Source organism: Phalaenopsis equestris, unplaced genomic scaffold (assembly GCF_001263595.1).
Source record: "Phalaenopsis equestris unplaced genomic scaffold, ASM126359v1 Scaffold209954, whole genome shotgun sequence".
In the NCBI taxonomy this organism is placed as follows: domain Eukaryota; kingdom Viridiplantae; phylum Streptophyta; class Magnoliopsida; order Asparagales; family Orchidaceae; genus Phalaenopsis; species Phalaenopsis equestris.
This window is the reverse complement of record NW_018229078.1, coordinates 211,530-225,214: the sequence shown is the minus strand read 5'-3', so window position 1 is coordinate 225,214 and position 13,685 is coordinate 211,530. Positions and strand designations below refer to the sequence as shown.

At 28.9% G+C, this 13,685-nt stretch overlaps 2 protein-coding genes across 2 annotated transcripts; one reads left to right on the top strand and one right to left on the bottom strand.

The window, feature by feature from the left end:
- The first annotated feature begins 2,279 nt into the window (after positions 1-2,279).
- On the top strand, positions 2,280-2,756 carry LOC110036712. Its single transcript, XM_020741224.1, has one exon. The coding sequence runs from the start codon at positions 2,280-2,282 to the stop codon at positions 2,754-2,756; it is 477 nt and encodes a 158-aa protein (XP_020596883.1).
- A 4,484-nt stretch (positions 2,757-7,240) lies between these two features.
- LOC110036711 (transcription factor GTE9-like) lies at positions 7,241-12,334 on the bottom strand. The gene is made up of 8 exons (XM_020741223.1): positions 12,272-12,334; positions 9,555-9,640; positions 9,111-9,217; positions 8,918-8,981; positions 8,705-8,826; positions 8,186-8,249; positions 7,594-7,712; positions 7,241-7,355 (listed from the first exon to the last, which is right to left on the bottom strand). Exons 2-8 carry the CDS (start codon positions 9,631-9,633, stop codon positions 7,263-7,265), a joined length of 648 nt encoding a protein of 215 aa, XP_020596882.1. The 5' UTR covers positions 9,634-9,640; positions 12,272-12,334; the 3' UTR covers positions 7,241-7,262.
- Between the last annotated feature and the right edge of the window lie 1,351 nt (positions 12,335-13,685).

Below are 13,685 nucleotides of genomic sequence, written 5' to 3'. Positions count from 1 at the left end.
TCAAGAGATTTAGGCTTATGGTTGTGAGTGATTGTGCGCGAGAGTAAGTGTCAGTGAGTGCCTTAGCCCTAGACCAACATCCAGAGTCAACATTAAGGTCAAACAGTCTTATGGGAAATCGTCTTGAGCTCCCCCATAGTAACCCCACCAACTAAGTGTTAGAGGTTATGACCAATATGTGGAACTTCAAGTTGAGCAAAAATAAGTTTAGAATTTCTAATGGTGAGGGTTTCTTTTCTAGTTTTCTAAGAATAATCAACAGGAAATTATTGTAACTAGACCCTAGGCTACAAAAGAGGAAAGTGAGGTCAACACTTCTTTGCTCTGCCTAAGAGGATCAAAAAACAAAACACATTATTCATGTCTAGAAACCCCATCTATTTTCTTCCTCAACCTCCTCATACAAGTCTCTCCTAAGTTGTATGAACTCACGATAACATAACACCCGACATCCTGAAAGGATTTGATAGTACTAAGATGTATTTTCATTGAAATAAGAAAATAAAAAAGAATTACATTAAATAAAAATGTGTGCTGATATTAAGTTATGATTTATTACAATGAAATAAATTCTAATTAATCTATTTTTTGTGAATGATATAACATATATCAAATATGGCTTATCACCGAGATTTTTAATTGCTTGTTTAATAATAAATAACTTTGTTGGAGAACACAAACTTTTTGAATTATGTTTAAGTTTGGTTAGTTTATTTTTCAAGAAATTAAAAAATGATCAAATTTAATTATTTATTAATTTGGAAAAACCTCACAAGTTTTAATGAAGCTGAGTTTTAAGTTGTTGATTGAGAGAATTACAACCATAAATATATTACACTTGAAATAAATGGAATAAACTAAATATGGGGAGCTTCTTAGAGAAATTTTAAAAATTTCTGGAGATGTTTAATCTGTAATTATTTCATAAATATTTTGAATGTAACCACGCCATTAGTAATCATAAAATCTCAAGAGATTTTTTGTCTCTCTCCCTTCCTCCCTCTCTCTCTTTCTCCCTCTAGTTCTTCCTTCCATGCAAAACTCATTCTTTGTATCCACAAACATTTGAAAATACATATGTATATATATATATATATTATTGTGAGATATGTACTTCCTGACATAGAAATGAAACGCAAAGAGCACAAGCAAACACAGATCGTTTACGTTGTTCGATCCAACTGGATCTACGTCCACGGGAGGGAATCAATCAATTAGTTCACTAAGACAAAATAAATGGAGAATACATAGCTTATACGCTCTCATCTTCCTTCTATGGCCTCCCTCTCAAGTGACACCTTGATACAAGGCCTCAAGATGCTCTCCTCCTCTCTAGCTCTCTAACTATTCTCTCCTCCTTTGTGGTAGCTTAAGATCTCTTCCCTTACTCTTCTAAGCCTCAGACCCTGTCTATTTATAGAAGCAAGAGAGTGGTAGGTGGGAGGTAGGTGAGAGATATGTGAGATGTGGTAGATGAGCGGTACCACATTATAAAAGTGCACTTTTACCTTAGTTCAATAATTGAGAGTCAAAATAATATATATATATATATATGCATGATAATTGGGGCTTATGAGATCGGAATTTATCTGTTATCGCTCCACAGAATAATAAGATTATTTCAGATGTGTGGTTGGATGGAAAATGGGATGTTAATAAATTAGTGTCTCTTGTTGGGGATAAAACTGCATTTGTCACCAAGATCCCGATAAGGAAGGATGTTAAAGATACCCCAATATGGAAAACTTCTTCTAATATTTCTCCTTCAAAATTGCTTTACTCAAATCTTTATTTTTATGACAAGTGGCGGTGAGGGAATTTCATTTGGAACAATTTTCTTACCCCCTCCATCTCTTTTTTTCTATGGAGACTTTTTCTAAATATGATATCTTTTAATGATATTCTTAAACTTAAAGGGCTGAAATTTGCTTCAAGATGTCATTCATGTAAAAATGAAGTGGAATCGACAGTGCATCTTTTTTTCTATTGTTCTCATGCTAAAGAGATTTGGTATGTGTTGGGGGAAAAATTTTCATATTGATTGGTTTGATTGTGTAGATATATGAAGCTACCTCCAGAAGTGGAGGAATGCTGAAATTATGGACCCTAAATTAGCTAGTTTACCTTTGTTGGTGATGTGGTTTATTTGGGTGGCAATAAATGATCAAAAGTATCAAAATTTGGGTTTAGCTCCTATCAATATGGTGTCATACATTTTAGCTTATATTTTCCAGGCTTCCCGTATTTTGGGCTTGAATGCCAAATCAAATAAACCTACGATGGGTAGGATGTCTATTCTCGTTAGATGGCAACCCCCTCCTATGGGTCATATCAAAGTGAATATTGATGGAAGTTGGGCTTCCAAGGCGGCTGGAGCTGGTGGAAATTTTAGAGATTATTTGGGCATTTGCCGGGGTTACTTTGCTTCTCCGATTGTAGCCTCCTCCCCTTTAGAAGCTGAATGTTGGGCTTTTTTATTGGCCTTAAAGGTGGCTATTTCTTTTAACTTCTTAAAGCTTATTGTTGAGACTAATTCAATTAACCTCTTTAAGGAATTTGATATAATTACAATACCCAAATGGATTGTTGTGGGTATTTGGAATAGAATAAGAGCGATTATAGAAAAGTATAATTTTTCCATACACTTGGCTCATGTTTTTCGAGAAGGTAATTCCCCGGCGGATTGGTTGGCTGAGAAAGATAAAATTGAGGAAAGAATATTGATAGGTGTCTTACCAGAGTCTCAGCTAAAATGATTATTGTTGGGAGATTCTATGGAATTGCCTTTTATTAGGCCTTGATTTTATGCTTTACCATCTCTTTAAAGTTTGAAGGTGTTCACTGGGTTATGGTAACTGCAGTGTTTTTAGTTTTGATTTTATGGAATTACGAGATTTTAGCTCGGTTTCTTTATACATCATAGCATATTACTTGCGGAAAAGGTTTTTATTTCTTGTTTCTGACATGTTTACTGGAAGGATAATCATGAGCAAATTGTTTGAATTATTTGCTATGGTTTTTTTACTGCTTTCGATTAATTAAGATGAATTTGAATATGGGGAAGAATTCTTAATGCCAAATACCATATGCGGTAGATGTTAGAAGGATTTGATGATTTTCCTCTGAAAAAGGCGTGGGTTCAGGGGAGCAAAAGTTGCGGATTATTAAGCAGGTGTTTTGTATTTTTTCGAAAATCTGGAATCTGGAATGGATTTTGGCCTTATACGCATATTAAATATTATGGGTATTATGAGCAGATTTTGAATGGTATCTTATGATGCGTGGGATGCTAATTTATTTGGAATGTCAAAACCTGGAGTTTGGTTTTTCCATATATTTTTGCGTTAGATAGTAACAGTGAAATGAGGACTAAGGAAGCAAGTGGCTGCGAGTAATGATGGGCATTATGGTTTCAAGTTGTTTGGCTTTCCCTCTTCAATGTTCCAGCAGGGAATGTTTAATAAAGAGGAGTTATGTAATGCTCTTTCAATTATTTTATATACTTTGGAGGCTATGTGATTTGATCGCAGTTTCGAAGATTTGTTTTTATTTTGATGTTACTCATGATGGCTCGTAGCTTCGAGGGAGTTTCTATGGGGTTTTCGACTTCATACTACTACTGCAACTCGGCTTATTTGACTGTTATCAGTTGTTACAAGCTGGATCAATTATTGTATCTTTTATGTTTCTTTAGAATTAATTCTTTTGGTTGAAGTATACTTGTATATGCTCGGTTATATACCGAATATAGTTTTGAGTTGAGTTGGTATATTGTCTAAACTCATTTTGGGTTAGAGTTGTATGTGATTGAGGATTCCTTTTATCGAGTGTGTATTGTAGTTCTTTTATTTTCTAGTTGGGAACCCTTTTCCAGACAAATATGTATCAACTTTATTTATTTAACGCGTAGGGAGACGTATAATGCTCCTTCAACAAAAAAATAAATAAATAAATAAATAAATAAATAAATAAATATATATATATATATATATATATCATGTCCTCTCGTTGCGCTTTGTAAGAGCATTCTTATAGATCCATTATGTTATGCAGCAAAAATGTTTTAGAATTTTAAACTGATTAAAATTAATTTTAAAAATAATGGTTAAATTTAACAAAGGTGATTAAGCTCTTTAATGTGCATTGTACTCATTTATGAGACATCCTACATTATTTCCTAAAGATCACAACCTGTTTGCTCATTAATGCTTTTGGAAAAAAATTGTTAATGTGGCGCTACTGTTTTTTAATGAAATCCTCTTATTCATGCAACATTTTGGGCTGCCTTATTTCTTTCGGAGAACAGTAAGGTTGAAGATTTAATGAAAAGCTTTCGCTTGTCATCATTTCTTAACAACAACCTGATCAAAGTACGCGGCACACACACACAGATACATAAATATTTATGTTTGTTGCATAACATAAAGTGCTACATTAAAAGCCTATAAACTTTTTGAGTGTGATAGATTGCCAAAAATAAAAATAAAAGTAGGGAGTTCACTATTTTGAAAATAGTTTTAGTTTGAAATAGAATGCACATTTAAATTAATGAGAAAATGTTTGGATTAATTATTATAGTATAAATCTTAAATTTAAATTAATTCATAATCAGCCAAATAAATTAGTTCATTAATAGTGATTAGTGAAATCTATTTCTGAATTTGCAATGAATGAAATTTATATTTGTTAGTTCATCTTCCTAATGTTAATAGGGTTGTCACAACGGCTCTTTGTTCACGAACAGCTTGTGTTCGACTCGTTAATTTTGTTCAATAAGTTAATGAGCTGAACACGAACTAAGATGTGTTCGTTCGTGATCGGCTCGTTTTGGCTTGAAATACTAGTCATCAAGTTTGTATACGAGCTGAGCCTTGAAATACTAGTCATCAAGTTTGTATACGAGCTGAACACGAGCTGAGCAGAGCTGAGCCTGACTCGCTCATGTTCGACTCGTTTACACCCCTAAATGTTAATCATAAGAACATGTTTTGTTCTAGTGTTCTAAATATATAAATGTTAACTATTCATATTTTTAGTTAAACGTCTTCTTCATCTGGATACGAAAGAAACAATAGTGTTTTTTAGCAAACTCATACATAACAAAAAAAATCATTTACCGTATCAAAAACTAAATGATCTAGCAAATGTTCGATACAATCCTACTTTGAAGAATATGTATGCTTGTTAATTTATATTATATATATATATATTTTGTGTCATATTGCTTTTAACTATATTCTTCGTTTGTTAAATAATAAGATAAAATTCTTTCTTGTTTGTTCGTTTTATGTGAAGTCCACTTTGTCATATCACATTTCGGCTCAGTTTATTTTTTCCTAAAAAAGAAGTGCATAATATCAATAACGAGTTATAATCCAAAAAGATAAACAAAAAAATAATATGAATGAATGGGTTAAGTAAAACTTCCTTTGTTAAAAGAGAATTATTAGTATAAAAATTAAATTAGAATTACTCTTTTCTTACACAACTTAAACATGCGGCCCTAGATTTAAAGGAAAAAAAAACGTGCCATCATTTCTAATTAATATAGCATGGACTTCAACATGGAATAACTTAAATGAAAATATATGAATTAGCAATCAATATAAAATCACAAAAATATAATACTAGTCAGCATGATCATTAAAATAAAATGTCCCTGTTAAAAATAAAATAAAATCGAAGAAAGAATGGAATCTCAATTAAAATCAATGTAATAAATGTAAAATCTTCGTGTCAAAGTATTATTGAAAAATACCTTCTTTGGTGGAACAATAGCTAAATCATTTTTAACTGTAATCTTTGTCTTGAGTTTAGAATTTATCTTTTCTATAATTCCATTTTTATAACCATTCACTTGACTTGGAGATAATTGAGGTTTCGCAAGTCCTATAACCTCCAAAAACATAAAATTTATATGTACCCCACGCTACAATAAATTTCACAAAACTATATATCAAATCCCCCGTGGACTAACAATGATCATAATACTATAAATTATATTATCCAGTAGATCAACCTTCTAATATGGGATTTTAAAAAGTTGATTAAAAGCTTCTCATTAATATTTCAAATTTCTCTCAAACAAATGATGTGAATGTTTGAAAACTAGCTCATATATTTAATATTAAAATATTTTTTAAAAATTTGGAAAATTTTTTCTCAGTGACAAATAAAATAACCAATATTACAAATGAAATGTTAAAATACTTATCTGATAATGAAGCTCGATTGAATTTATTTATTACGACAGAGTTGATGATTAAAATTGGATGATGATGCCATTAAAAAGTTCATGAGATTTCTGCTTTAACAAAGACACCAATAAATTACCAATGAAAATAAAGTAAATTTCATGACATTTTATTTTATTTTATTTGTTGATTTTAATAAAGTAAATTAGAGAAAATGTCATCATTTGTATGATTATTTTGTAAAGATTAATTCTTCGGCGGTTTGTGTATAATTATCCCTAGTTAAACGGGAAAGCAAATTACCCGGGCCATTAACGTCGACTTACTTCTTGCCAACTAATTAACATGAATTAGAAATTTTCAAAAGGACAATAAATAATTTTATAATCAATAAATGATGGAAGCAAAGGAATAATAACCCGTTATATATATATATATATATAATATTATAGAGGCGTCAGCTATTTAAATAAAAAATTACGCCCACACTAGCAAGTTACTGTAAATATATAAATGTTGGTTGGATCTTGGTCGTCATCGGCGAAGGCCCAAGTTTAATTCCTAGCCATGACTTGCGAAAGCAACTAACCCTACCATAAGAGTCCTACGGATTCACATGCAATATATATATATATATATATATATATATAAAAGCTGTGTTGGCATTTATTGCATCATCGTAAAGCTCACTCTCACAAACATCTTATATATTAGTATTTATTCTTGAAATTATACAAATAGAATATATCACAAGAAATTTGTGATCAAAATCTTGTTGTGATTCTTACTCTGTATCTTCAAAAAAAAAATAAAAAAAAAATAAAAAAGAATATATCTAAATTTATGTACAGCAAAATTATATACTACTTAGTCACATTAATTTTTTTTTTGATGTTATGCCTAAAATGTTGAACATCTAATAGCATGAGTTAGAGTGCAATGACTAATATTGCAGCTTGCAATAGTTACATCGCATGTACATCTAATCAGTTTATAATATGAACATAAATCTCTATGGAAGAGATTTTTTGTGAACAAGTCGGCTATTTTAATGGATTTGCAAAGTATCTAAACATTTGACCCATTTGATTGAGAACAAATGAGCACCATGAACTCTTTATGCGTATGATTGAAATCATCAATATAAATTGAAGCTTCCACCTATGAACAAAAAAGAAAAAATAAGATTGTAACCAAGTCAACAAGTTAATAAGTTTATCAAACTCTATAAATATTTATAATCAACATATAAATTAGTCTTCATCATCACATTAAATTTAATGAAATGTTAATAATAAAGCTAAAAAAAATTTGGAAGAATTAAAGCTCTAAAAACATAGTTTCAAGTAATTAAAAAAAATATATTATAAAAGTACTGTAAGAAGCGGAAATGAATTACCTTCTCTAGTTCGAGTCGAGCTGCCTCCCTTTCTTTTTCAATCTTCATTTTATGTTCAAGATCTACTTTATCGATATCTAGTTTAGCAGTTTCAGTTCGAACTGCTATTTTTCTTTTTTCTGTAAAAATTATGGCACTTTTGTAAGTTGATCATATACAATAAATAGAAGAAATTTAAAATAAGTCACATATTTTAAGAAATATCATATGATTTAAAAAAAAGAATAAATTACTTTTACCAAGAGTAGAAAAGTCAAAGATCCATAAATTAAGAAGAAAATCGAATCAATTACTTAAATAGTTGCTTTACTCATGTTTTTGCATGTTGTAATTGATGTGCTACAATGTAACTTTTCAAACCGTAATGACACTTTTTCATTATCTCATCCAAACCAATGAATAAAATAGTAAAGTTTGTTCAACAAAATAAATAACTTGATAATAATTACTATGCAAAATATTGACTAAATTCAACAAAATTAGTCATGGTCTTAAACATATATTATGCTCATCTAAGAGACATTACAATAAAATTGCAACTTATTAGCTTACGAATGCTCGTAAAATATGTTAAAATATATAAAATTCTTACTTGTTTGTTCTTTTTCTGTGAAATCCTCTTTTTCATATTGCATTTCAGCTCGATTTATTTTTTCCTGAAAAATAAGTGCATAATATCAATCATGAGTTCTAATCCAAAAAGATAGAAGGAAAAATAATATGAATTAATGGGTTAGATAAAACTTGCTTTGTTAAAAGAGAATTATTAGTATAAAAAGTAAATTAGAATTACTTTCTATTTACACAACCTACTTGTGATGTAAGTATCTAAAACATGAGGCACTAGATTTAACAAAAAAAAAAAAATTCATCATTTCTACTTAAGAAAGCATGGACTACAACACTGAATAATGACACTAAATAATGTAAATGAAAAATATATCTATTAGCAATCAATATAAAATCACAAAAAATATAGTGATAGTCAACATGGTCAATAAAACACTATGTTGTTGCTAAAAATAAAATAAAATCAAAGAAACAAAGAAATTTCAATTAGAAACAATACAATGAATGCAAAAACTTCTTGTCAAGTATTTTTGAAAAATACCTTCTCTGGTGGAACAATAGCTGAATCATTTTTAAGTGTAATATTTGCCTTGAGTTTAGAATTTGTCTTTTCTATAATTCCATTTTTATAACCATTCACTTGACTTTCAAATCTTCGTTTTTCTGCACAAAGTAGAATGTTTGTTACAATAAAACCGATCAAGAATATAAATATGTAACAGAAAATTAGTGTGAAGTTAAAGAGTTATTTTACTGATTTCTGGCTTTCCAATAAAACCTTTTTTTGGTTCCATCCTAGCTTCACCTTTTCTTTCTCTCTGAGCAACAAACACATAATTTCAATTATATGCTCAGTATATTGATTTAATAACTTTTTTTCAGAAAAAAAATATTAAATTGGATTTGTTTTTATAAAGAAATTACATGTCAAACATTAATATGCTAACCTTTATGTTAAGCGTTTCTTGTGCCTTGAAAATTATATCAGCAAATCGGTTCTTCAACATAGCAACACGAAAAGCTTTTCTTGGAGATAATTGAGGCTCCCCAAGTCCTGTAACATCCAAAAACATAAAATTTATATGTACTCCGAGCTACAATAAATTTCACAAAACTATATATCAAATCCGTCATGGACTAACAATGACTATAAACTATATCATCCAGTAGATCAGCCTTTTTCAAATATGAGATTTTAAGAAATAAATTCAAAATTTCTCATTAATATTTAAATTTTTTTGTGAAACAAATGATGTGTAAATGTTTGAAAGCTAGTTGAAATATTTAGTATTAAAATATTTTGAAAAATTTAATAAAATTTTTTGTCTTAGTGACAATTAAAATTACCATATTAACTAAAGAATAATGTAGAAAATTGTTAAAAAATTTACCTGATAATGAAGCTCGATTGAATGTATTTCTACGACAGAGTTGATTATAATTGCAAGATGATGTCATCAAAGAAGCCATGAGTTTTCTGCATTAACCGAAGCATCAATAAATTAACAGTGAGAATAAAGTAGAATAGTATGACATTTTATTTTAATTTAATTTTTGTTTTTAAAAATTTAATAATTTATTGAGAAAATGTATAGCAAAAAAAAAAAAAAAAAAACTATTCATGGAATTCAATATCAACTATTAAATTCCGGAAAATAATAAAAAAAGAGAGAAACCTAAAATACAATCTAATTCTATGACTTGTTTAAATTAAAAATGACGTCCCCTAGCTAGTTAAAGCATAACAAAATAAATTAAAACTTAAAACGGGAAACCAATTTCTTACTTTCAGATTAGATTAGTGAGATATATAGAGAGAGAGGGAGAGAGAGACGACGTAAACTGTAGGGAGAGACGGCAAGAGGCATGAGGAAAAAAAAAAGATTTACATGAGTGAATATATTATATTAAGATATATTATGGGATTCAAAATGTGAGATTATAACGAAGAATAAGACCGTTTTTTACAAATTGATTTTTTCTTCATTCTTTGAGATGAAATAGTAAAAGTGGGGAGAACCACCACTTTTCTATTTATAGTAAGTAACTAATATAAATTCGTGCAGTATTTTTTTAGGTCATCTGAGCAGTAGAAATTATCTCTATGATTAATTAATGATATTTAATTTAACCAAATGTTAGTGAATTCAGATTAATTAGTAATAAAATAACAAAATGCTGGTTATTTTCTCAGAAATTAATAAACTTGAGGCATTCCAAATAACAAATAGGAAATGGTTTGTATTTATTTCCTTTTTTTTTTGTGCATTCCAAATAACAAATAGGAAATGGTTTGTATTTAGATCATTTTTTCCTTTTTTTTTTTTGTTTCCAATTAAAATTTTGCGAGAAAAGCTCTTCGAATTCAATTTCAGGGACTAAATTCCGGCAAATAAAAAAAAATGATAAACCTAAAAGTTTTATCTATTAAAATAAAAAATGAGGTCCAACCTAGTTAATTAAAGCACATTCAAGGAGAAATATAAAGCTTAAAACAGAAAAAAAAATTATTTACGTTTTGATTAGATTAGTGATAAAGAGAGAGAGAGAGAGAATTTATATTCTGTTATTTTAAAGAAAAGTAATTAGCAGAGACTAATTCCAACAAAATTATGTCCAAATATCCAGATCCAACTTTTCTTAGAAAAAAAATGGAGAAATTATTTTCTTATGTAAGAAATATAAAAACTAAAATCGGAAAAGAGTATAAAAATGCAGGAAAAAAGGGAAATAAAAAGCGGTGAAGAAAAAGAAAGAAAAATCCAAATAGATCTGGAAAAAAAAAATTAGGGTTCGAATCAAAGCCAGTGCTTAAAACTTGTTGAATGCAGATGATGAAATTTTGTTTGCAAAGAACAAATGGTTGAGGGAGAGAGAGAGAGACGGCGAAAGAAAGCAGAATAAAAATTGTTCTACAGGAGAATAAGAGCAGAGGAGAAATAAGACCGTTTTTTTCAAATTGATTTTTTCTCTATTCTTTGAGTTGAAATAGTAAAAGTGGGGAAAGCCAACACTTTTCTATTTATGGTAAGTTAGTAATATAAACTCGTGCAGCATTTTTTTAGGTAATCTGAGTAGTAGAAATTATTTATATGATTGATTAATGATATTTAATTTAGCCAAATGTTAGTGAATTCAGATTAATTAGTAATAAAATAACAAAATGTTAGTTTTTTTCTCAGAAATTAATAAACTTGAGACATTCCAAATAATAAATAGGAAATGGTTCGTATTTAGATATTTTTTTCTTTTTTTGGTTTCCAATTAAAATTTTGTGAGAAAAGCTCTTTGAATTCAATTTCAGGGAGTAAATTCCTGCAAATAATAAAAAAACAAAAGATAAAACGAAAATGTATCATAAACTTGTCACGTATTTAAATAAAAAATGAGGTCCACCCTAGCAAATTCAAGCATTGTCAAGGAAGAAAAATAAAACCTAAAACAGGAAATAAATTATTTACGTTCGGATTAGATTAGAGATAAATAGAGAGAGAGAGAGAGAGAGAGAGAGAGAGAGAGAGAAAATTTATATTCTGTTATTTTAAAGAAAAATAATTAGCAGAGCTAAATTCAACTAAAATTATGTCCAACTATTCAGATCCAACTTTTCTTAGAATAAAATGGAGAAATTGTTTGCTAAGAAGTCGGATTTTATGTATGAAATATAAAAAATAAAATCGGAAAAGAGAATAAAAATGCAGGAATATATTCTGTTATTTTAAAGAAAAATAATTAGCAGATAATAATTCCAACAAATATTATGTCCCAAATTTTCTTAGAAAAAAATGGAGAAATTGTTTTCTTATGTAAGAAATATAAAAACTAAAATCGGAAAATAGTATAAAAATGCAGGAGAAAATGGAAATAAAAAACGATGAAGAAATAATGAAGATTTTGTTTCCAAATAGATCTGTAAAAAAAAAAATTAGGGTTCGAATCAAAGCCAGTGCTTAAACTTGTTGAATGCAGAAAATGAAAATTTTGTTTGCAAAGAACAAAAAAATGAGGTCATTGTAGGGAGAGACGGCGAGAGGAAGCCGAAGAAAAATTATTCTACAGGAGAATGAATAAATGATGTGACTCATAATCTGGGATCAAGTAGTATTACTTGTTTATGATAATGGAGAAGGAATGAGCGTGGAAGAGAGAGTGGCCTTCGATGCCTGAGATCGAGATCGATCGCCGGCGAAGGTGAGCCCGCGGGAAAGTGCTTTGCAGAAAATAAGAACGTTTTTTTTTCAAATGTGTTTTAGTCTCCCCTCTTTTGTGTTTTAAATAGATAAAGGCGGGCCAAAGCAGCTCTCTAATTTACTTTTCAGCCACCACTTTTTTATTTATGGTAACTAAATAATATAATTCCAGCACGTTTTTTAATTTTATTATTATTATTATTATTATTATTATTTTGAGGCAATCTGAGCAGTTAAATTTATGTATATGATTGATGATATTTAATTGGGCCAAATGTTAGTCCATTTTTTATTTATCAAATTTATATATCATACAGAAGATCAATTCTTATATGCGTAGGGTAATAATAAATAATATTATTTTTTTACAAAATTATTACCCATCAATTTGAAATGATTTCTAAGATTCATGTATTTATGAGTTAATAGTAAAATAAAAAAAAAATATTTTAGAAATTTCTCAAAATTTGGGTAATAATAAATATATAGATGCCACATAGAAATTTATTCCTAAATTTTATCGTCGAGTAATACTGAGCAAAAGCCAAGAAAGTATGAAAGAAATATTTTAGCTACACCTAAAATTCTCTAATGTTTGGACAATAATATAGAAGATTTATTCCACTGCTGCTTTTTTATGAAATCCTCTTATTCATGCAGCATTTTGGGCTGCCTTATTTCGTTTGGAGAACACTAAGGTTGCAGATTTAACTAAAATGATTTAGCTTGCCGACAATATATATATATATATCATTGTAAAATCCTACATTCAAACTTTCTGAAACATATTCAAAAGAATAGTGCTCCCTCTCATAAACTTCTTAAAGGATAGTTTCCATTCTTGAAATAATAGAGATATCAAGCCAAATTTAGCCATTTCCAAGGGATGAAAAATCACAAGAAATTTGTGAGCAAAATTTCACTAAATTTCTTATCTTCAGAAAAAAAAAACAAAAACAAAAGATATAACAAGATTTATGTACATAAAAAATATATGAACTTTAATATATAAAAATTAATCACATTATTAATTTTTTACATTAGGCCTAAAATGTTACACATCTCATTGTATGAATTAGAGTGCAATGACTCAGTACTTTTGTGAACAACTCGGCCATTCCAATGGATTTGCAAAGTTTCTAAGTATTTGACATCGTTTGATTGAGAAGGAATGAGTGCCACAAAGTCTTTGTATGTATGATTGAAATGATCAATATAAACTGAAACTTCCACATATGAATAAAAAAGAAATAAAATATATTGTGACCAATCAAATAATAAAAAAAAAAGTATATCATAATCTATAAAATTTAAACACTAATGTAGCATTTG

What these genes read in the sequence shown, in the direction of transcription:
- LOC110036712 (XM_020741224.1), top strand. Translation starts at nt 2,280, where the DNA reads ATGGGTAGGATGTCTATTCTCGTTAGATGGCAACCCCCTCCTATGGGT.
- LOC110036711 (XM_020741223.1), bottom strand. Translation starts at nt 9,633, where the DNA reads ATGGCTTCTTTGATGACATCATCTTGCAATTATAATCAACTCTGTCGT. An exon ending in AAGAAACGCTTAACATAAAG is followed by an intron (nt 8,982 to 9,110) that starts GTTAGCATATTA and finishes TTTGTTGCTCAG; the next exon opens with AGAGAAAGAAAAGGTGAAGC. An exon ending in TATTGGAAAGCCAGAAATCA is followed by an intron (nt 8,827 to 8,917) that starts GTAAAATAACTC and finishes TACTTTGTGCAG; the next exon opens with AAAAACGAAGATTTGAAAGT.